Source organism: Lissotriton vulgaris, chromosome 4_1 (genome assembly GCF_964263255.1).
Source record: "Lissotriton vulgaris chromosome 4_1, aLisVul1.2, whole genome shotgun sequence".
NCBI classification, from domain to species: domain Eukaryota; kingdom Metazoa; phylum Chordata; class Amphibia; order Caudata; family Salamandridae; genus Lissotriton; species Lissotriton vulgaris.
In genome coordinates, this window is record NC_141691.1 from 2,081,096,343 (window position 1) to 2,081,119,328 (window position 22,986).

Below are 22,986 nucleotides of genomic sequence, written 5' to 3' on the forward strand. Positions count from 1 at the left end.
CATTTCTTGTTGCTGAGATGTGCTGCCTGAGCCTTTAGTAAATATACCCAACAGTCTTTCTATAGAGCGAAAGTAGGGCTAATAGACCCCTGGACACATAAAAAGTGGAAGACTTGTATCTACTTACATTTGTGTTTTTTGTTATCATTATGCACCTTTTTGTCAAGAAACAAATATTACATGTTAAAAGGTCTCACATTTAAAAATATGTTTTTTGTTTCCTTGCATTCTTTCTGGCAATATAGGAAGAAGTTTTATTGTAGCCTTCACTCAAAATTTTGTAAAACCAGCCACCCTTGCACTAGAGCTGAGCAGTTATGATGAGCCATGCATGGTGCAGGTCACAGTCCCCTCTCCACCCTACAATGTGACTGTGCTCCTGGCGAAGAACAGCACAACAGAGGTGGTCCTCCCTTCAAACTACATGCTCTGGGCGGGTGAAAGATCCAGGAAGCTGGTGACGGTGAGCTCTGATGCAGATATGTCAGTCATTGCATTTAACACAGCTCCCTCCACTGCTGACGCCTTCGCCTGCCTCTCCAAACAAGACTTGGGCACAGAGTACTTCGTTTTCACAGCCACATCCATAGTTGAGTATGGAAGCCATTTTGCTGTTGGCAATGGCGAAGATGTTGAGACTCAAGTCAATATTACAGTGTCCGGCTCTTTACTCGTTAATGGAACCAGATATCAAGACAAAGAGATGGTCACCATCACCCTGGCTCCACAGGAGGTCATTCTGCTCAGTGATGCTAATGACCTGACTGGCACCAGAGTTGTTTCTTCAACACCTGTGGCTGTTTTCAGTGGTAGTGCATGTTACAGGTCACCGTCTAGTTTCTGTGACACACTAATCGAACAGCTATATCCTGTGCAAAGTTGGGGGCAACAATTTGTTGTATTCCCGCTGATGACTAAAAGTATGAGAGACCGTATTATCATCATCGCTGCAAGATCAAACACCATAGTCACTCTTCGTACTGAAAGCACCACCCTACAGTACAGCCTTCAGCCCGGGTCTAAGGTCAGCATGGACTTAGAAACAGGGATGCTTTTGAATGCCACCAAGCCAATCACGGTCGGATATCTCTTCCAGGGGGGCTACAGTTCATTAACATTCCTATTCGATCCTTTCTTAGCAACCGTTCCACCCAGCAACTTTCCTTGGAGATACTACAAGTTTGTTACTAAAGACTTTTTTTACAACTACCTATTTATTGTGTCTCGCTCATCCTCCTCGTCATCCGACTTTCTTCTCGACTACAGACCACTGAGTGATTATGCACCGACCGTGCGGCACCTGGACAACTTCACAGGTTGGGAAGTGAATTTAGGAAAAATCGGTGGGCAACATGAAATTTCCCATCAGTCGGAGACATTTGGAATCTATGTATATGGAGTTGAAAATTATATATCTTACGGATATTCACTTGGCCAAGCGGAATCATTTTCAGGTATTGAACAATTATATTTTTATATTTGCCATTTTTTTTAAATGTCTGTGAACATATTGAGTTTGTATGCATATTGTATGTTTGTGCATTTGTAAAGCACAACGCTATCTAGAGAGCTATCTAGAAAGGAAAAGAATGCAGATGTAGATCAGAGCCCACAATATGATTCAGGATCTTTTACAAGAAGCAGAATGTAGAGGGAGGTCATGGCCGTCAATTCACCAAAATGCCTGGGGTACCGGAAGTGACTTCAAATGCACCTTGGCCTTCACTTTCACTCACACATATGTTTATACATACACAGACATTCAGGTATACACACACACTTTGCCTACATATGCAAACATAGTCACACACACACACACACAACCACGCACACACACACACGCACCCATCCACACGCACACACGTACACACACACACTCTTACATAAACACACTCAAAACTGCAAGCATACACACAGCATATATACATGTGAAAGCACTTTTTTTTACCTACCTCAGCTGCCAGGAAAAGTTGCATGCCAGCTATAGGCTTTTAGTGGACACTGGATTCCTTTGGACCTTTTGATGAATCAAATGTCTTCTGCGGCGGCTGCTCAGTCCAGTGGACACAGTGACAGCAAATAGACAAAATCTCCAAATACATCTCAAACAATGGGAGTACTCAGGATAAGAAGGTCCCATCAGATCAAGCAGTAACTGATAAGTGTCAAATATCTTTCCACATGATTGTAACTTTAGATCCCAGTAGAATGTTGGTAAAGGTCCCTCAATTAGAGAGTCAGAGGTCAGAAAGCAGAAATGGCAAAGAACCCCTGGCGGGAATCAGTACCTGGATTAGAAAGTTCGTAACACAGAGAGGTAGAGATAGCCCAGTCAACCCAGATGAATTAAAAGTATCATAACACTCATGCACCCTGGGAAACTTTCTTTGGCGGGGGAACCTCAAAAACCCCCAAGAGAAAGTCTTTACCATCTGCCGCGCTGAGATCCGTGTTTCTGATTCATTGCAAATTCAAGTATACCTTTTGACACAGTTTTCAACTAAGACGCCAGTCCAAGGTGCTTTAAAATGCCCTTCAGAACTTTCTTTGCATGATATCCAGTCTTATTGAGTATTACTGACCATTGTTTTCTGAAATACCCTGTGTTCCCAAAAATGTACTATGGGAGAACTTGAAGTCCAATTGTAAAGTTGCTTGTAAGTCTATTCCAGTTAGAGCCCAACCAATTGAGAACTCTCGGCTACACCCTTGAAAAGGGCACATCAAACGTATTAGTTTCACAGCTATATGTATTTATGTATATGGTATTTCTATATCTAAAACCGAGTAAAAAGACAAAGGAGTGATGCACATGGACAAAACCAGCAGAAAGTCAACAAGTAATAGGAGTCGAAGCTGGGTTGTGGACAGCTAATGCATTGGGATGTATTGTTCTTTTAAGACATTTGTCATCAACTTTTCCCTAAACTGGAGATGGGTTGGGGTGGTCCTGATGAATATTAGGATGCTGTTCCAGATCCTGGGTGCAAGCATGTAAAAGGCCTCCTTCCTTGTTTTGTTTTATCCTGCTTAGTCTACAGTTTGATTGGTTCCTGGCTGTGGGTGTGCTCAGAACCCGCCAAAGATGGCGAGCTTATCTGCCAGATAAGCAGGATGCTGGGTGTAAAGACTGTAAATGATGCAGCTGGGTTTGAAGATATTGGTGCCTGGCATGGGGATCCAAGGAAGTTCCTTCATGATGGGGTAGATGTGATCATACTTCTTCAGGCCCTGGATGAGACGTGCTGACGTGTGTAGGATGCCCTAATAGGTTCAACATTTTGCACACTGATGTATACACTTTTTTTAAAGTTTTTGAAGTTGTGTATTTCTGTGCCTAAAATGTGAATTTCAAAAAAGGTTGAATAGCATTAAATTTAGAAGTTTTGCAGGATACTGAATAACCACTAGGACAGAGAATTCAAGAAAAGCGACCTCGAAGGGTGAGCTAATAAAACCATAACTTGCATAATGTGTGTTTTCTAAGAAAGGAATCACTGCTAGCCTTCCTATGCGATGGATTTGTCCTGTGAAGATTGATTTCCAGAGGAATTAAATCCAACTTTATTTGGAAAGAGAAAAGAATTAGATGGTCTGAAAACAAATAGTCTAATCGTCAACACGATTAACTAATTTTATCTACTTCAAAAAGCTCCTATAAAACCTAGTTTTCATACTTGATTTGACCCCAAATCATCCGCTGAAATGCTTTAGTTAATTTGGCTAGTTGGTGGCTCTTCCCCATTTGCAAAAGTGTGACGGTTACAGCGCCATTTTACTTCTTAATGCACTGCAGTCCCTTCGCATTCAACTTGGTTTAGGGCAGCAGCACAAACATACTCTGCTTATTACTCCAAGCTTGTTTACTCTCTATATAGAGTCCTTACTTAAATGTGCCACAATATTTCATTAAATCACTGCTTGAATGTTGACATGGGTCGTTTGATTTCATACAGTCTACTGTTGCCCTATTCCATTTTGTATGTTTTTTTATTTTTTTTTAATTTGTTGATTTTGTCAGGTCAAACAAGTGGTTCACAACTGCATAGTAATCTGTTGACATAAATGTGTTCATGCTACAGCAGGTAGTTAACAACGGATACAAAAAATCAATCAGAAATACATTAACAATTCACTAGTGAACAGTAGGGCCTACCATATTTTATAAGTATCCTATGACATCATTCTCCTTTGCACTTACGCAACTATATAGACAGTTAATAGACGCATGTTCATACTTCCCTCCCCACAATAGATCAGAGATCACCTTCTACCTCATGCAGTTTCATGTACCTCCCCTGGCATATCTTGATCATCACTCTGCGTATTCAGAAGATATTGTTTTTGGTGCCTGCTACAGTTCTTCCGCATAAACTTCCATAGTTTCCCTGCAGTATGACATTTCTACGAGCCAGTCCTTAAACCTTGGGGGGGGGGGGAGGGGGGGCGCTTACTGCCCTATCTAATGGCCACCCTTCCTAATATTTTAAGGGTGTTATCGATTAATGAGCTGGGCCTATAACAACTAGGCTCAGATCTTGATCCTTTTTTAAAAATTGGTATAATTACAGAGGTTGACCATGCACTGGGGATATCAGTTGTAGTCAGAAAATTAAAAACATTTAATAGCAGGGGGGCCCAGAATTCCTGTTCTGATTTTATAAGGTCTATGGGTAGGCCGTCCGGGCCTGGGGCTTTGTTGCCCGCGCTCTGGGATATTGCCTCCTCAACCTCCCCTAAAGTTATTATAATTTTGGTGGGACACATGTTAGACAAGGAGTTATCGCAGTATGATGGAGGAGCATATATCTTAGAAAAGTGAGCGACCCATGCTTCGCTAGAGATGTTACAGTCGAGAGGGGTGGAAGGGTTCCCAGGATTTCTTAGGGATTTGGTGGCAGACCAAAAGATAGTTGTACTTTTAGTATTGGTGGCACAGGCCAGATTATCCCAGTGTTCTTTCAGGATGGTGTCGCGCCTGAGTCTTAACTCCCTTTTATAGTTGAACCTTAATGCACGAATAAGGGTGGGATCTCTGGGGTGTGCCGACAATGCAATCTCAGCTCCCTATTGGAGCAATAATAATGCCTACGACCTGGGTCTGATGGTCACGTATATTATGGTCCCATAGACACTTGTATACTCACGTGATGGGATGTGATGCACCCTTAGGTTTTTCCAATAAGATCTAAATAAATCCCTTATGTACAGTATAGGTGGGCATAGGTGGAGGGCAGTGATTTATTGTCCCCGCGATACTGGTGCTTAAAAGATTGGAGTATTAACAGTGATTGTGAGCTAGGTGCGACGGTCACTCGTTTTGAGTTCGCAAGGTATCATAAGTGTGATTTTCCCATTCAATCTTGGCGGCTGAAGGTGTACATGTGGTCACGTGACTGACTCATGTCACGTGACGGGAATTAAGACGGGGCACGCTGGGAATTCCTTTTAAATATCTAAGTTCCGGGATTCCGCGTTGTTCCTGTGATGATATACATCACCCTAGTATCCCCGTATGGTGAGGAGTAGGGGAGCGTGGTTTTGAGGTGCACGCTGGGCGCGCTGAGCAGTACGCTATCAGTATTACTTATGGAGCAGGGCTCCACAACGGGCGTTTCCGGTCAATATGCTGGACGTATGTTGGTTGTGACCAGGTGATACGTCTAAGTACTGAGAATGAGGGGTTGGATCACTTGTTCTTCATCTCTTTTTTTAAAGCGGTTAAGGTTTCTACAAAAAAGCGGTTTGGTCGCAAAGACAGTGTTTTTTTAGAATTGTACGAGCGCAGCATGGTTTTAGAAGAACACTACTGGCGGGTGTGCCCCTTGTGATGTAGAAGTAATGTTGCAAATTATACCGGACTATGAAAGGTGTTCGGTGGGAAGTTTGTCTTTTAAGTCACCACTATGAATTGCTTGCAAATTCACAAGGCATTGTTTTTCACAGATTGATGATACGATCGCCGGGAAGTTATTTTCAAAGATAGAATCAGGCTTGTACAGAGAGCTGCGTGTTTACCCCATTAAGCTGGTACAAGAAGACATGGCTAGATGAGGGTAATAACAATAAAAATCTTAGTGATTATTATGCACAGATTGAGTATGTCCGGAGAGTTGCTTTCACATGGGTTTTAATCTCGGTGTGTTTTCAATTTGACAGTCCAAGAGGTAAGGTGTCCTACATTGGTGCAGTGACCAAACGTGAGCCCTGACGAATCTGCCAGAAGTTGTGAAGGCAGTGAAACATGTTGGCTGCAGGTATTGGTATGCGAAATTAAGCTACCAGCCTTTTTAGTTCATCAGAACACACCTAATTTAAGAATAAGGGTGTAGGACAGGTGTGCCCGTTGATTTTAATATATTTTATTCTTGTGTCACATTGAGGAGTGAATGCCATTGCTCCAGATTCACACCTTTTCTTTTCAGTTTGTTTTCCTTTGGACACTTTTTGTTTTCTGAATTGAATGACTACCTATGATGAGGAAGGGGTTATAAATTGGTAATCATCTGCCATCCGCCCGAGGGTGATGCGCCTGTGAGGTGTCATTCTTTTCTTCACACATTTTTCACAGGTTTTAAGTGTGGGTGGATGTACTGCTTTAAGGTCGCAAACATCATTCAGTGCTCTGTGTGACTGTCTTTCTGAATTCCACCAGGAGACTCCCTTATTTTTATTTGAAAAAATTGGACGAAACACAGATAACACACTCATGTTTAATGTGTAAGGGGTGTGGCACTGGATTGTGACATTGCCCTTTTCCAGTGTAATTAAAAACAGTGAAAGCAACTGTGTGATAATAAACGTCCTGGGTACAGGATTGTTGTTAATGCCAACACTCCGAACCAGGAAGTGTTGGCAGCCATCTTGTGACTCGGTAGAAGCGATTCACCAGATAACAGAGAAACATAGATATAAAACAAGAGAAGGGGGCAGGGTAGAAACACACTGACCCTCTATCCTGCTCAGAGGGTCCCAGAAGGACCCTCAGGGCTAAAAAAAGCATAACAAAAAGAAAGAAATTCAGCGCAATTTACGATGGGGTCGCAGGTTCAAACGTTTTATTTGAATGAGGCCCCTGGGTGGGCAAGGTACCATGGGGCATTTCTTAAAAAAATAAAAAGGGGGGGTTCGCTGGGGCTAGCAGCCCCGGGGCTTCACTTATGTTGGGAGGGGGGTTGCATGGCAACCCTCCTGGAGCCCTACATGAGCTTATAACTTTGGCGTTGTTTGACGAATCTGTACGAAATATTCCTAAAAGTTTCTCTTTTTTGATCAGCTCCTATCTTGATAGTTTGGGGGTGATTGGGCTTGTGGGGGCTGAGATAAAAGGGGGTCTCAGAACGTGTTTTCTCCATGCAATTTCAATAGGAAACTTTAGAAAAGGCTACAGGTGAAACTGCTGAATGGAATTATGCCAAATTTGGCAGGGCGAAAGGTCTTGGTTCAGAAAGCAAGCTTTTGTTGAAGGTGTATAAATCGGTTCAGTAGTTTTTCAGCTATTAAAGGCAAAAAAAATATATATATCTGGGCGGAGCCTAACTCCTGAGCACAAGCTTGCTTCTGATTGACTGGTAACACTTCAAACCATGAAGTGTCCTCTGGTTGGCTGCTAACACTTCAAACCAGGGAGTGTTAGCAGCCATCTTGTGCCTCGCATCGAGTGAAAATATAAAGCAAAGGTCCCGTGTGCAATTTAATATAGCGGAGCTCTGTCTATGTGACATACCGCTTTCACACTCCCTCTGCCCACATCACCAGCTTGCAGCTATGCCTTTAGAAGGCAGTCCGTCGGCTCGCAGCTCTCTACCTTTGAGAGCTAGTACGCTGCTGTGCCTCTTTGTGAGCAGATGAGACACATTTTACAGGGAGAAAGGTCGAGGTCCAGAAAGCACGCTTTTGTGTAATTGGGGTAAAATCAGTTCAGTCGTTTTTGAGAAATATCATATTGTACAGATATCGATATTTGAGAATTCTGACATCTGATTGGTTGAGGTGTTACGAGCACAAGCTTGCACCTCATTGGCTGCAAACTGTTGACACTAGGAAGTGTTGGCAGCCATTTTGTGATTCAGTCCGTCAGCTCGTGTCTCTCCATAGTGCTACCTCTGCGAGGCCTGCGAGGCAATACTGAAAATATACTGGAGCTCTGTCTGTGCAAGATTCACGATTCATGCTTCCTCTCCCCACATTTACAATTCGCAGCAATGCCTTTAGAAGCCAGTCCGTCGGCTCACAGCTCTCTACCTGTTTGAGCTAGTACGCTGCTATGGGTCTACCTCTGCGAGCTAGTACGCTGCTGTTCCTTTGGGAGTGGACAGCCTGTAGTTCTCCCTCTGTGAGTCGAGCCCACCAGCCACAGCTGTGCCTCTGCGAGCCTGGGTGCAGAAGGCCTGTAATTCTCCCTTTTGTGAGTCGAGCCCAACGGCGGCAGTTGTGCCTCTGCGAGCATGGTTGCGGACGGCCCATAGTTCTTCCTCTGCGAGTCGAGCCCACGGGCCGCAGCTGTCCGTCTGAGAGCCTGGGTGAAAACTGTTGATAAGTCACAATATATGAACATTGAAAAGCCATTTTGTGATTCAGTCCGTCAACTCGCATCTGTACAAGGCAACTCTGAAAACATACCAGAGTTCTGTCTGTGTGAGATACCCCGCTGCCTCTCCCCACATCAGCAGGTAACACACCCTCTTCCCACATCTCTGCTCACTTTCCACCAATGGCGTGTGTAGAAGAGGGTCCAACACGTGCCAAAGCAACCTCCTCACGCATTGTGTACACACGGTTAAGCGGAGCTCACAATTCGAAATAGATGTTGATTGCCAGGATGACCACGCAAGATCACAGGCTGAACACACACTCAGCTCTGGTGGCAGTAACTCAGTAGAACTGAAGTCATTGTCTCTTGGTGGGAAGTCCGTGTCGGGGGGGGCATCAATCTGTAAATAACAGCCTGCTGGACAAAAAGGAATATAAGATTATGCGTCATACATCCATCAAAGGAGAGAGAGAACGAGTGAGAGAGAGGAAGAGAGAGAGAGAAAGAAAGAAAGAAAGAAAGAGTGAGAGGAAGACAGATAGAAAGAATGAGTGAGAGACGAAGAGAGAGAGAAACTGTGGGAGAGAGGAAGAGAAGGAGAGAAAGAAGGTGAGAAAGAAAGTAACAAGAAGGGAGAGAGAGAAAGAGTGAGACAGAGAGAGAAAGAGTGAGACAGAGAGGAAAAGAGTGAGAAAGAGAGAAACAGTGTGAGACAGAGGAAGAGAAAGAGTATGAGGGAGAGAAAGGAACAGAGGAGGAGAGACCGTGAGTGCCCACACTGTGAATAAAACTCTGAGAGCTCACCTTTACGCCAGCACTGTGTCTCCAACCACTGCCGGGACCTAGTGGAGCCCTCAAGCTCCCACATCTGAAACATAGTAGAGAATCAGGAATGGCAGAGTATATATGACTGCGCATGCCTAAATCGCTGCCCCGCCTTTTGTGCATCCAGGCTGCTGCACCCCATCCACTCCCGCCACCCAGAGGTGTCTGCCCGAAGCTGCACACCTAGGCTGCTGCACCCCATCCACTCCCGCCGCCCAGAGGTGTCTGCACGCCCGTGTGCACCCAGGTCTCACTGCTCACCTTTTCGTGGACAGGGCATCCCCGAAATCATGCAGCCCCGCTCTACAGGCCAATAGGTCTCACATTTGGTGCTGAGTCTTGATTTTGCCATGGCAGAGGACATACTAGTGAAGTCCTTCACATACACATCACATATGGCATTTTACACAGTAGAACAGACCCTCCACTTCCTGTCTCACCAACTGTCACCCTGTCCGTTTTTACGCGAGCCGTGTCCATCTCAATAACGTTTCAGGATTGCATTCTTCCAAGATGGCCGCCAACACCACTAGCATTCTAGCCTTTACCATATAAACAGGAGACACAGACGTTTTCACTACGGGTCCCGGAGCAAGGGTAGGACGAAGGCAAATTGCCTATCAACGCCTGTAAGTATTCCTCTCATCCAGGAGCTCCCACACTACCGGTAAGCCATCTGCGCCTTTTAATCATGCTTGAACGCACCGCTTGTTCCTTTCCAGATCACAGGAACAACAACATGCTTTGGCCAGCCCCATCAGCCTATGACGCTGAGACTAGGGGTGAGTTTATGCTAGCATTGTGAGGGTGTGTGAGTTTATGTCATTGCTGATTGTGCAAGTAGGCATACTTATGTCACTTGCCAGTAAGCACCCGTAGAGTTCCCATCACGCTATCATCCCCGACGAGTTAGACTGCACACCATTTCTTCACTGCCAACATTAAAGTCATTGAACCTTCAGCACTGTGCTCCGTTATCATTACCCGCTCATCATTCAGGTGGCCACTCATGCATAAGCCCTTCCCAAATGGAACATCCCGCATTGTGATAATGCCACTCGTGAAGTTTGCTAATAGGTCTCTCATGTAGCCAGGCATATCAGCATTGACAATACTGTTTTCGGTACAACACACGTACGTTCGTCTAGGAGCGATGTTGGGACCACTTTGCTACACAACCCGTCACACTTAACAGTATGAATGCCCATATTCACATGTGACAGTTGGTTCTTTGTCATGTTTGCACTTAAGTTTACTATCATGGTTTTAACTTATTCACTGATCAGCCGCTTCCATTGGCTCACTTGCCATGAACCTGCCATACGTGTTGAAGATTGCTTATAATGAATTCACTGACCAACTGCACCCATTGACGAACCTGCCAGATGCAATTGATTTATGAAAATGTATCCATGAAAAATTGTGGAAATATGTCCAGACGCGGGTCCTGTGCTCACTGCGCCACTGGATTCAAGTTAGCCTGACTGATGAGGGGTGATACCCCAAATCGGTCCCAGAATGCTTGTTTACAGTCCAGGGAGGAACTGACTTGGCAGTTCAGGCTCAACTGTTCCCATGAGGAGCAGGGTCTAGAGTGATTTGCATATGGCTGGGTCCAAACTAGGATGGTACAATGAGCAAAAAAACATGGATTAAACCTAGATATTTGTGACTGGGGGTGAATGTTTTCATTGTTCAGCATTAATACACCATTCCTATTTTAGCTTTTGTCACCCTATGTGGGACGGGTACGATCAGACGTGGGTCCCATGCTCACTGCGCCACTGAATTTAAACTAGCCTGGCTGATTAGGGGTGAAATGCTGAAAGCAGTCCCAGGATGCTTATTTCCGGACCAGTGAGGACCTTGATTGGTAGTTAGGGCAAGACTGTTCCCATGAGGAGCAGGGTCAATAATTATTTGCATATGGCTGGGTCCAATCTAGGGTGGCGGGTGAGGAAAAAACGATAGATTAAACCCAGATCGTTGTGACTGTGGATAAATGTTTGCATTGTTCAGCATTCTCTCCATCATTTCTTCTTTAAGCTTTTGGGCTGTTCAACATGGCTGCATGAAGGGTTGAAGATAGCTGGTTGGGCTGTTCAAGATGGCTGCATTAAGTGTTGAAGATGGCTGCTTGGCTGCTCAAGATGGCTACATTAAGTGTTCAAGATAGCTCCTTGGTCTTGGTTCTCCTGCACACAGTTCAAGCTGCCTGCCTATCTCTACACTTCAAGTTGTGAAAGTCCACCAGAGCATATAGAACTGGGAGGACAACAAGATGGTGCCCGCAGGGAATTATTGTTGTAGGAAACATTGACGAACTAGAACAGCAGACAGCAGAATCTACAGCCATAATGGACAAAACAGATACATAAAAAAACTACTAATATGAAACTGCCTCAAAGCAGATCATAAAAATTGAGGTACCCTTAATTTTGTGTGGGAGCCCTCTGCGATTCTGCAGTATTAGCCTATGTTTGAAAATTGTCATATGTTTTATGACCTAATGGACGCAATGACTGACGGTGAGGGGCAGTATACAGTGCTAATAAAGCCTACTGAATTCCCCCTAATATGTAGGGGTTCAAGAGTCATGGTGCACTCCACTCTGAGGAGGTGAGGGAGAAAATACTGCAGGGAGTGACCAGGAGGAGGTTAGTGATGATGGGCGAGTGACACTGAACCTGAATCAGGGCAAATCATAAGAAAAACAGAAAACTAATTTCAGTGATTTAGGAGTTTCTTGCCTGGGGGCTTGAGGCATCAATCACTTTCCCTATTACGTTTACAGTGGCCTATTGTGTCCATGTTCTGTCCCTGGACATGGGATACCATCAGAAGCAAAGCAATGAGTGGGCTAGTGAGGGCTGCAGGGGGCGCTCCAACACATTCTCAGCTGCTCCGTGTATCCTGTCCCTGAAGCAGCTGCTTCCGGGTATGTTACGTCATGTAACGTTAGGTTACGTCAGTTATTTATATTTTCTATTTACTTGAAGTTCATAACATGCACCATCATCCAAAAACAAATGGAGCACTTCTACAGAAGGAGACAGAGATTTTCATCCTTTTACTGCTGCCACTGAGAAGGCGGATTCACAAAGGAAGGAGGTTCAGACCTTTGCAACCTCCTGAGTCTAAAAGGAATGGAATCCGAAAACCCTTGGAGAATGGCCTTATGTTCAACAACCATTGATCTGAGCAATATTTTAATATGGGTGGGAGGACAAATGAGTTGTCTTAAGACGAGGGGAAAACTCTGTCTTCTTTCCACCTTACAAAGAAGCCTGGCATCTGTGTCTTGAATAAGACGAAGGTGATTCAAAACATTTTTGGGAAGTTAAATGAATGTTTTTCTGATAATCTAAGTAAGATTAAACAAATGCAACAATTACAGAGACATAACCCTTTCTATCAACCAAATGTGCTGTAGAGTTCACAAATGGAAATAACAGGAACCGGCTACCTTGACAGTCTGTGCTTCAAGGAACAAGCTCGAGGCAAGCATGAGTCCCAAATGCTGAGGTGCTGACGACGAAGAAGGGCAAGAACCAATAGTGAGTGGCCAAGCAAGAATCTAATGTGAAAAATTTAGGAAACTGGCTCTATATATACTACACCAAAATGAGGTATAGTGTGTATAGAGTCCAGGTGACCCCAAGGGCAGGCAGAGGTTAAAGTTAGATAGAACCTTACTCTATATTTGTGGTAGAGTGGTCGAGCAGTAAGGCAGTATCAGAGGACAGTTTAAGAATTTGATGTACACACTCAGTCAGCAAACTAATTCATACACTCAAGAACTGAAATCTAGGGCAATTGTTTTTGTATAAAAAATATACAAGCAAGCCTGGCACGGTTAAGCATTGAATATGTTACAGTAATCAGTTGCTGAATCTAGAACACTTTGAAAATGCAATAGGAATTGTACTGTGTTTGATTTACATGGGGTGCAGTAGTTTGCAATACTTAGCAAATACAGTACATTGAAATGTATATCCTTTTCAGTAAATTACAGGTAAGTTACTTTTTACGTTACTTTTCTAACTCAGTGCTTGATACCTAGATTCAGCACTGGGACATTTCCTACAAACAGGTAAGTAAATAAGTTTTGGTTATTCGTGCGATTTTTAACAAGGCAGCCGGGTGCAGATTGTTGAGGCTCAATATTATCCTGCGGAGGATAGGTGGTCTCTCGTTGGTGGCTGCTAGCAATCAGGCCACACGGCTGTGGGAGCAAAGCACCTAGGGTTTAGCTCAGGGCAAATGGGGAAACAAATTAGCACCAAAGGTGCACCATCGGCAGCACTAGGGCGGCCGGGTGCAGGATTCAGTTTCGAGGTCGGATGCCCTGTTGTTTCCAATGGAGACCCTCCGGTTTACAAAAGAAGGGAGACATAGGACTTCTGGGTGCAACCACCACTTCGAGAGGTAAGTTGGGAAGTTAGGGGTTGGTTAGGCACTGTCGGTTTTGGCACATAAGGCCGTGGGGCGTTGGGTGCAAGTGTGCCTTTTGGGGTCAGGTCTTCTTACAAGCTCCTGGTCTCGGTTAGGGAGGCCTTCTGGATTTAGACTGCAGGAGTCGGATGGAGGCTTGAGGCAGGTCAGGGGTTGCTGTATCTCAGTTCAGGATCGCTGGAGTGACCTCCTTGTTGTGTTTTTCCACTTGAGCTCGGGCCGGGTTCGGCGGGTGAAGAGTGAGCTGGATTTGCGGTTTCTGGCTGCTGCCTGAGGTTGCAGTTGAACAAATCCTTGTTCGCGGGAGAAGCAGTCTTTGGAAGTGAAGGCAGGCAGGTCCTCTGGGTTTTTGATGTTGATGGCTGCAGGACACACCGGGATTTCACAGGAGCAAGTTTGAGGGGAGCCAGGCCTGTGGGGCTGGGGCCAAGTCAGTGGGCGTAGTCCTCGTGTTAGCTCTGTATGATTCTTTATTCCTTTGACTTGTCTTCTTTCTTGTTGTTTCTGGATCTGATGATGCAAGGTTCAGGGTGCCCCCTACATACTAGATTTAGGGGTGTTACAGGTAGGTTGAGGGCAAGGACCAATGGGGCCCTTTCCCTGGGGTGGGTATATCCCCTATTTGTGCCACCCTCCAGTGGGTGGGGGTCAAAAAACTGTCCCTGGTTGGTTGGGTCCCCCATCCTCAAGATGGCAGGGACTCAGAGTTGTGCTTCACTTCCCCTCCCCCACCTGAGGGTTGGAGTTGGCAGACGTGGGCACACCTCTTTCCCTCCCTTGTTTTTCCCGCCAGTTCTCCTGCCCAAAGTGGGGGGCAGAACCAGTGGGGACCTATTGCTGAAAGCAGTAAGGGGTCTGGGGAAGCTCACAACGGTGGCTTGCCTTTGAGGCTTCCCTTTCGTGAACCCTGCCCATCCTGGTGGAGGAGACTCAGCACCTCGTCCCAGGATGTGCATTGTTTCAGGCCCCCAAGAACGGCAGGCTCTCGACCCAGGGGTCCAGAAACATGTCTGTTGATGTCAGCTTAAGCTGCCACTCAGTAGGTACACTAGAAGTTGGTCGAGTTTCAGGGGGCATCTCTAAGATGCCATCTGTTGTTCATTTTACATTAAATCCAACACTGGCATCAGTGTGGGTTTAATGTGCTGAGAAGTTTGATAGCATACTTTCCAGTTTTCAGTGTAGCCATTATGGAGTTGTGGAGTTCGTATTGACAAACTCCTTGCACCATATACTCTTAATGGCAGCACTGCAGTTACAATGTCCAATAATGGACCTGGGCACTGTAGGGGTACAGGGCTCATGCACCTGTACCCTCACCACTGGCACAGTGTACCCAGCTGGAGGGATGGCTGATCTAGGCCAGGGCAGTGGGTTGTATGCATGGCACACAGGGATGTGTGCCATGTTGACTCTTCACTTGTGTTCTGCACCAAGACACTCAGCCTGCACAGGCAGTGAGTGGGTGAAAAGGTGCAGGGCCTTCTCTAAGGGTGGCACAATTAGTGCTGCAGCCCTTAGGGGCCTCCCTGGTTCACAGTGCCCTGGGTACCTATGGTACCATTTACCAGGGGCCTACCTGTGGCCGGAGCAGCTAATAGGGTTTAGGCTGCAATGCCATTTTAGGGATGGAACATAGGCCCTGGGTACCTGATTAACAGGAGCCCAGGGCTCACTCAGTTAAATAACATCAGCAATTCAGAAAAATTTGGGGGCATACCATGCAGAAAGAGAATGCTTTCTCACACAACCCCCCAAACGAAATATGATGAGACTAACCTTTCCCTAGAGAGTCTTCATTGTCTAAGTGGAAGAACCTGGAAAGTCCATCTGCATTGGCATGGGCATTCCCAGGTCTGTGTTCCACTTCAAAGTCCATTCCTTGTAGAGAGATGGACCACCTCAGCAGTTTAAGATTTTCCCCTTTCATTTGCATTAGCCATCGGAGGGGTCTGTGGTCGGTTTGAGCTAGGAAGTGCATCCCAAACAGGTACATCCTCAGCTTCTTCAGGGACCAAATCACAGCAAAGGCCTCCCTCCCAATGGTAATCCAAAGCGGCTCCCTGGGCAGAAGCCTACCGCTTATGAAAGCAACAAGGTTGCTCCTGGCCTTAATCATTGGTCTGGGATAGGATCGCTCCTATCCCTAGCTCAGAGGCATCAGTCTACACTATGAACTGCTTGGCATAATCTGGAGTCTTCAGAATTGGTGCTGAGCACATTGCTTCTTCCAGGGTGTCAAAGGCCTTTTGGCAACTAACTGTCCAGTTTACCTTCTTAGGCATTTTCTTGGAGGTGAGTTCTGTGAGGGGAGTCACAAAGGACCCATATCCCTTCACAAACCTCCTGTAGTACCCAGTCAAGCCAAGGAATGCCCTGACTTGGGTCTGGGTGGTTGGAGCTGCCCAGTCCAGGATGGCCTGGATCTTGGGCTGTAAGGGCTGTACCTGGCCTCCACCAACAAGGTGGCCCAAGTACACCACAGTTCCCTGCCCTATCTGGCATTTGGATGCCTTGATAGTTAGGCCTGCAGTTTACAGGGCATTTAAAACCTTCCCAAGGTGGATCATGTGATCCTGCCAGGTGGAACTAAAGGCAGCAATATCATCAAGATAAGCTGCACTAAAGAACTCCAACTCAGCAGAGACTTGATTCCCTAACCTTTGGAAGGTGGTAGGGGCATATTTTAAATCAAAGGGCATAACAGTGAACTGATATGCCCATCAGGTGTGGAGAATACTTTTTTCTGTTTTGCTTCTGGGGCCATGCCAATTTGCCAGTACCCTCTAGTTAAGTCAAAGGAACTCAGGAATTTGGCTGCACCCAATGTATCTATCAATTCATCTGCTCCTGGGATAGAGTGAGCATGTCTTGGTGATAGAGTTGTGCCCTCTATAATCCACAAAAACCCTAATTTCTCTTTTCCCACCCTGTGGATGAGGTTTGCGGACTAGAACCACTGGGCTAGTCCAGGGGCTCTCAGAGGGTTCAATAACCCCTAACTCCAGCATCTAGCTGACTTCAGCTTTGATGCTTTCCTTGACTTGGGCTGACTGTCAATAGATTTTGGTTTTGACAGGAGTACTGTCACCAGTGTCCACATCATGGGTACACCAGTTTGTCAGACCAGGGGTCAAGGAAAAGAGCTTAGCATACTACTTGCAAGATTTGCATAGAGTCAGTCTGCTGTTGGGCAGAGAGGGTGTCTGAAAAGACAACTCCATCTACTTACCCATCTTTTGGGCTGTGTGAGAGGCGGTCAGGGAGAGGTTCACTCTCTGCTTCCTGCTCCTCATTAGTCACCATCATCATGGTGATGTCAGCCCTGTCATTGTAGAGCTATAGGCGGTTCACATAGATAACCCTTTTGGGCCGAGTTCAACAAAGTAGCTAACCTCATTCCTTTATTCTAGGATATAGAGTAAGGGCCACACCATCTGTCCTGGAGTGCCCTTGGTGCCACTGGCTCCAAAACCCACACCTTTTGCCCAGGTTGAAATTAAACCAGTGCAGTTTTTTGGTCATGCCAGTGCTTCTGAAGCACCTGGCTGGCCTCAATCTTTTTGGATGCTTTTCCATGTACTCAGCCATTCTGGACCTTAGGCCAAGCACAGCGTCCACAATATCTTGTTTGGGTACTTGGAGAGGCTTCTCCCAACCCTCTTTTATAAGACAGAGTGGTCCCCTCACAGGATGGCCAAACAGAAGTTAAAAGGGGTAAATCCTACTCTCTTCTGTGGCACTTATCAGTAAGCGAAAAGCAGGCATGGTAAGAGGAGACCCCATCTCCTTTTGAGTATTTCAGGGAGTCCCATATTCATGCCTTTAAATGTCTTGTTGAATCTCTCAACAAGGTCATTGGTTTGTGGGTGATAGGGTGTATTAAACCTGTACTGCGCTCCACTCTTTCCACATTTGTTTTAGGTAAGCAGACCTGAAGTTGGAACCTATGTCTAAAATCACCTCCTTAGGAAACCCTACTCTGGTGAAGACATCAACGAGGGCCTTGGGTACTGCAGGAGCTGTAGTAGTGCTAAGGGGAATTGCTTCAGGGTACCTAGTGGCATGATCCTCTACCACTAGAATGAATTTGTTCACTGTTGCAGTGGGAGGCTCAAGTAGACCCACGATGTCCACACCTACCCTTTCAAAGTAAACCCCCAACACAGGCGGTGGTTTCAGGGGGGCGTTTGGGTGGCCGCCTGTCTTCCGACTGACTTGACAGGTAACACAGGTGCTGACAAACTTCTTCACCTTTTGGTGCATCTGGGGCCAGTAAAGGTGGCTAACTATCCTTTTCCAAGTCTTGGTTTGGCCCAGATGTCCAGCTAGGGGGATGTCATGAGCTAAAGTTAGGAGGATCTCCCTGTGCCTCTGTGGCACTACCACTCTCCTGGTGGCTCCAGGTTTGGGGTCTCTTGCCTCAGTGTACAGTAATCCTTCTTACCACTAAACTCTGTGGGTACCACTGACATCTCCCTTTGCTTCTGAAACAGATTGCTGCCTCAGGCTTTCAAGAGTGGGACAGTCCTGCTGCCCCTGGCACAGCTCTTCCCTAAAGGGTCCCCCTGGGCTCAAGAGTTCAACCTGGTAAGGGTCAAGCTGCATAGGCCCAGTTCCCCCTGGGGTTTCCTAGTCCTCTCCCTGAGGAGAGGTGTCCCGATCCTTTTGCTGAACAGAAGCTGGTTTTCCCAGTCTTCTTACTTTTTCTCTTGGAAGGTTGGGCCATACTTTCAGGCTCCAACACTTCTTTTTCACCCTGCATTTTGCTCTGTGCTCTTGTTTTTGCACACACCAATTCAAGGATATCCAGCATTGCTGCATGGGTTTTTAGTTCAACCTCAGCACATGCTGATGTTTCCAGGTAATTGGCAAGCAGACATGCAGCTGGTTGCTTTGAAGAGACCTGTACCTGTTTTAGGCAAGTAACCCCCCCAGTCTAACGTCACCATAGCCATTGCATGGTTAGTGGAAACACTGTTAGCATTGGTGACTGGGTACGCACGCAAAATCAAGTATTGCTTTGGGGAAACCAGTGTGTCTCTCACAATAGTGACACTGGCACCTCTATCCCTCAGATCCTCTATCCTGGTTCCATTAATGCAAGGGTATTGTAAGTCCTTTTTTTAAGTGGGGAGGCCACACAGCTACAGTGGAAAACTCAACTTCCCCCTCTGACACTAGAACTGCTTCAGTGTGCAACCTTATTTGCTAATGGCACACTGTTAATCCCATCTGTAGACTTGCTACACCAGGATAGCTGTAGGACTAGGGGCCTTTTGGCTAGTGCAAGCATTGTCTCCAGTTAAGTGTCACAACTTCTTGAAGGACCATAGTTCTTCCCTCTGTATCTAGGAACAGATTGGGAAGAGTTTTAGGACCCACCCCCCTGTGCAGGTTTTTGGGACCCTTTAGAAGGCTCAGGCTTTTTATCTTGGGGATTCTCACCACCTTTCTATTTGGGGATGTTTTCTAACCCCTTTCTTTTGGTCACCCCCAGTGGTCGTCTTAGTCACTCTAGTCTTGACTCAGTGGTCTGCCTTCTTTCCCAATTCTTGGGCAGAAATTAGACCTAGTTCTACCAAATGCTGATGTAACTTTTCTTTTGTGCAATTACTTAAACAATGTTCCTTCATACACAGTTTGTAAATTCCATTAAAGTCATGCACATTGTGTCCAGTTAACCAACCATCGAGTGTCTTTACAGAGTAGTCTACAAAATCAATACGGGACTGGTTTGGAGTTTTGTGAGCCCACCTGAATCGAATTCTGTACTCTTCGATTGTGAGTCCAAATCCCTCAATCAGAGTTCTCTTCATGAGGTCATAAGACCCAGCATCTGCCCCAGAAAGGGTCAGGAGTCTGTCTCTGCAATTACCAGAGAACAGTTCCCATAGGAGTGCCCCCCAGAGAGGTTTCATCACCTTTCTCATGTCACAAGCCCTCTCAAAGGTTATGAACCATTTAGTGATGTCATCACCCTCCTCAAATTTGGTGACAATCCCTTTGGGGAGTTTGGGATCATAAGATTGCTCTTTATCCTTATTATTTTAATTGCTGCCACCATTGATGGGTGCTAAACCCATCGCCTTTCTTTCTTTCTTTCTTTCTTTCTTTCTTTCTTTCTTTCTTTCTTTCTTTCTTTCTTTCTTTCTTTCTTTCTTTCTTTCTTTTTTTTCTGGTCTCTAGATCCAGCCTTTTGTTCAGCCTTGCTAAAAGGCTGTCCTCCTCATTGAGGCTGCCCTTAATGTCAGCAGCAGAACATGGGCCACCTGTGTGGCCTCTAGGTCCCCAGAGGTTGATTCTTGGAAGTAAGGGTACAGGGTCCCTTTCTTCCCTAGGAGGTGGTGGAGGTGGGCACCTATCTCCATCCTCCTCACCTCCTTCTCCCTCTGACTGGTCAACACCATCTTCAGAGGGGTGGGCCTTTGCACACTCAGCCAACATCTCCTGCAGCTTTTGTTTGGTTGGATGGGGACCCATAGGTATGTTTTTAATATTACATAAGGTCCTTACTTCCTTGAAAGACAAGTGAAGGTAAGGGTTGAGGTCAAGCTCCTCAACCATGTCCTGAATGTCAATATGGTTATATTCACTAGTAGCTAAGTTCTTATTTTGAGACATTCTAGCAATAACGTTCCAACCCCTCTACCCTTGAATACAGTGACTTTTTCTTTTCTAAAGAAGGCCCCAACAAGACTATTAGTAGTTTTGCAAAAATGCCAATTTGAAAAAATCAGAATTCTAAAGGCAATTTAAGATGTGATAAACAAGTAGTCCAACAAATGCAAAGTTGTATATCCCACCACTCATCCACCAATGTAGGAAACTGGCTCTATATATACTACACAAAAATGAGGTATAGTGTGTATAGAGTCCAGGTGACCCCAGATGTAGGCAGAGGTTAAAGTTAGATAGAACCTTACTCTATATTTGTGGTAGAGTGGTCGAGCAGTAAGGCAGTATCAGAGGACAGTTTAAGAATTTGATGTACACACTCAGTCAGCAAACTAATTCATACACTCAAGAACTGAAATCTAGGGCAATTGTTTTTGTATAAAAAATATACAAGCAAGCCTGGCACAGTTAAGCATTGAATATGTTACAGTAATCAGTTGCTGAATCTAGAACACTTTGAAAATGCAATAGGAATTGTACTGTGTTTGATTTACATGGGATGCAGTAGGTTGCAATACTTAGCAAATACAGTACATTGAAATGTATATCCTTTTCAGTAAATTACAGGTAAGTTACTTTTTACAGTACTTTCCTAACTCAGTGCTGGATACCTAGATTCAGCACTGGGACATTTCCTGCAAACAGGTAAGTAAATACGTTTTGGTTATTCATGCGATTTTTAACAAGGCAGCCGGGTGCAGATTGTTGAGGCTCAATATTATCCTGCGGAGGATAGGTGGTCTCTCGTTGGTGGCTGCTAGCAATCAGGCCACACGGCTGTGGGAGCAAAGCACCTAGGGTTTAGCTCAGGGCAAATGGGGAAACAAATTAGCACCAAAGGTGCACCATCGGCAGCACTAGGGCGGCCGGGTGCAGGATTCAGTTTCGAGGTCGGATGCCCTGTTGTTTCCAATGGAGACCCTCCGGTTTACAAAAGAAGGGAGACATAGGACTTCTGGGTGCAACCACCACTTCGAGAGGTAAGTTGGGAAGTTAGGGGTTGGTTAGGCACGGTCGGTTTTGGCACATAAGGCCGTGGGGCGTTGGGTGCAAGTGTGCCTTTTGGGGTCAGGTCTTCTTACAAGCTCCTGGTCCCGGTTAGGGAGGCCTTATGGATTTGGACTGCAGGAGTCGGATGGAGGCTTGAGGCAGGTCAGGGGTTGCTGTATCTCAGTTCAGGATCGCTGGAGTGACCTCCTTGTTGTGTTTTTCCACTTGAGCTCGGGCCGGGTTCGGCGGGTGAAGAGTGAGCTGGATTTGCGGTTTCTGGCTGCTGCCAGAAGTTGCAGTTGAACAAAACTTCACACAGAAACTTTTTGGGAGAAAATTGTCAATGTTATCTGATGAAGGAAAAAGAGGTTATCGGTTCAAAGGTAAATTATCGACGGTGGGAGTTAAGGTTCTGGGGTTAGACTTAAGGGTCCCCCAGGGAAAGTGATGCACTCTTGTTACACCCTCAGCCTGGCACAGTTAAGCATTGAATATGTTACAGTAATCAGTTGCTGAATCTAGAACACTTTGAAAATGCAATAGGAATTGTACTGTGTTTGATTTACATGGGATGCAGTAGGTTGCAATACTTAGCAAATACAGTACATTGAAATGTATATCCTTTTCAGTAAATTACAGATAAGTTACTTTTTACGGTACTTTCCTAACTCAGTGCTGGATACCTAGATTCAGCACTGGGACATTTCCTGCAAACAGGTAAGTAAATAAGTTTTGGTTATTCATGCGATTTTTAACAAGGCAGCCGGGTGCAGATTGTTGAGACTCAATATTATCCTGCGGAGGATAGGTGGTCTCTCGTTGGTGGCTGCTAGCAATCAGGCCACACGGCTGTGGGAGCAAAGCACCTAGGGTTTAGCTCAGGGCAAATGGGGAAACAAATTAGCACCAAAGGTGCACCATCGGCAGCACTAGGGCGGCCGGGTGCAGGATTCAGTTTCGAGGTCGGATGCCCTGTTGTTTCCAATGGAGACCCTCCGGTTTACAAAAGAAGGGAGACATAGGACTTCTGGGTGCAACCACCACTTCGAGAGGTAAGTTGGGAAGTTAGGGGTTGGTTAGGCACGGTCGGTTTTGGCACATAAGGCCGTGGGGCGTTGGGTGCAAGTGTGCCTTTTGGGGTCAGGTCTTCTTACAAGCTCCTGGTACCGGTTAGGGAGGCCTTCTGGATTTAGACTGCAGGAGTCGGATGGAGGCTTGAGGCAGGTCAGGGGTTGCTGTATCTCAGTTCAGGATCGCTGGAGTGACCTCCTTGTTGTGTTTTTCCACTTGAGCTCGGGCCGGGTTCGGCGGGTGAAGAGTGAGCTGGATTTGCGGTTTCTGGTTGCTGCCAGAAGTTGCAGTTGAACAAAACTTCACGCAGAAACTTTTTGGGAGAAAATTGTCAATGTTATCTGATGAAGGAAAAAGAGGTTATCGGTTCAAAGGTAAATTATCGACGGTGGGAGTTAAGGTTCTGGGGTTAGACTTAGGGGTCCCCCAGGGAA

General features: G+C 45.7%; 1 protein-coding gene across 1 annotated transcript in view; it reads left to right on the forward strand.

Annotated features, from left to right (window-relative positions):
• The first annotated feature begins 283 nt into the window (after positions 1-283).
• LOC147725077 (uncharacterized) overlaps positions 284-22,986 on the forward strand; it is a 184,959-nt gene continuing 162,256 nt past the window's right edge. Inside the window, exon 1 of the mRNA XM_086918159.1 lies at positions 284-1,454. Coding sequence (XP_086774285.1) covers positions 332-1,454 — 1,123 coding nt within the window. The 5' untranslated portion in view covers positions 284-331. The remainder of the gene's footprint in view (positions 1,455-22,986) is intronic.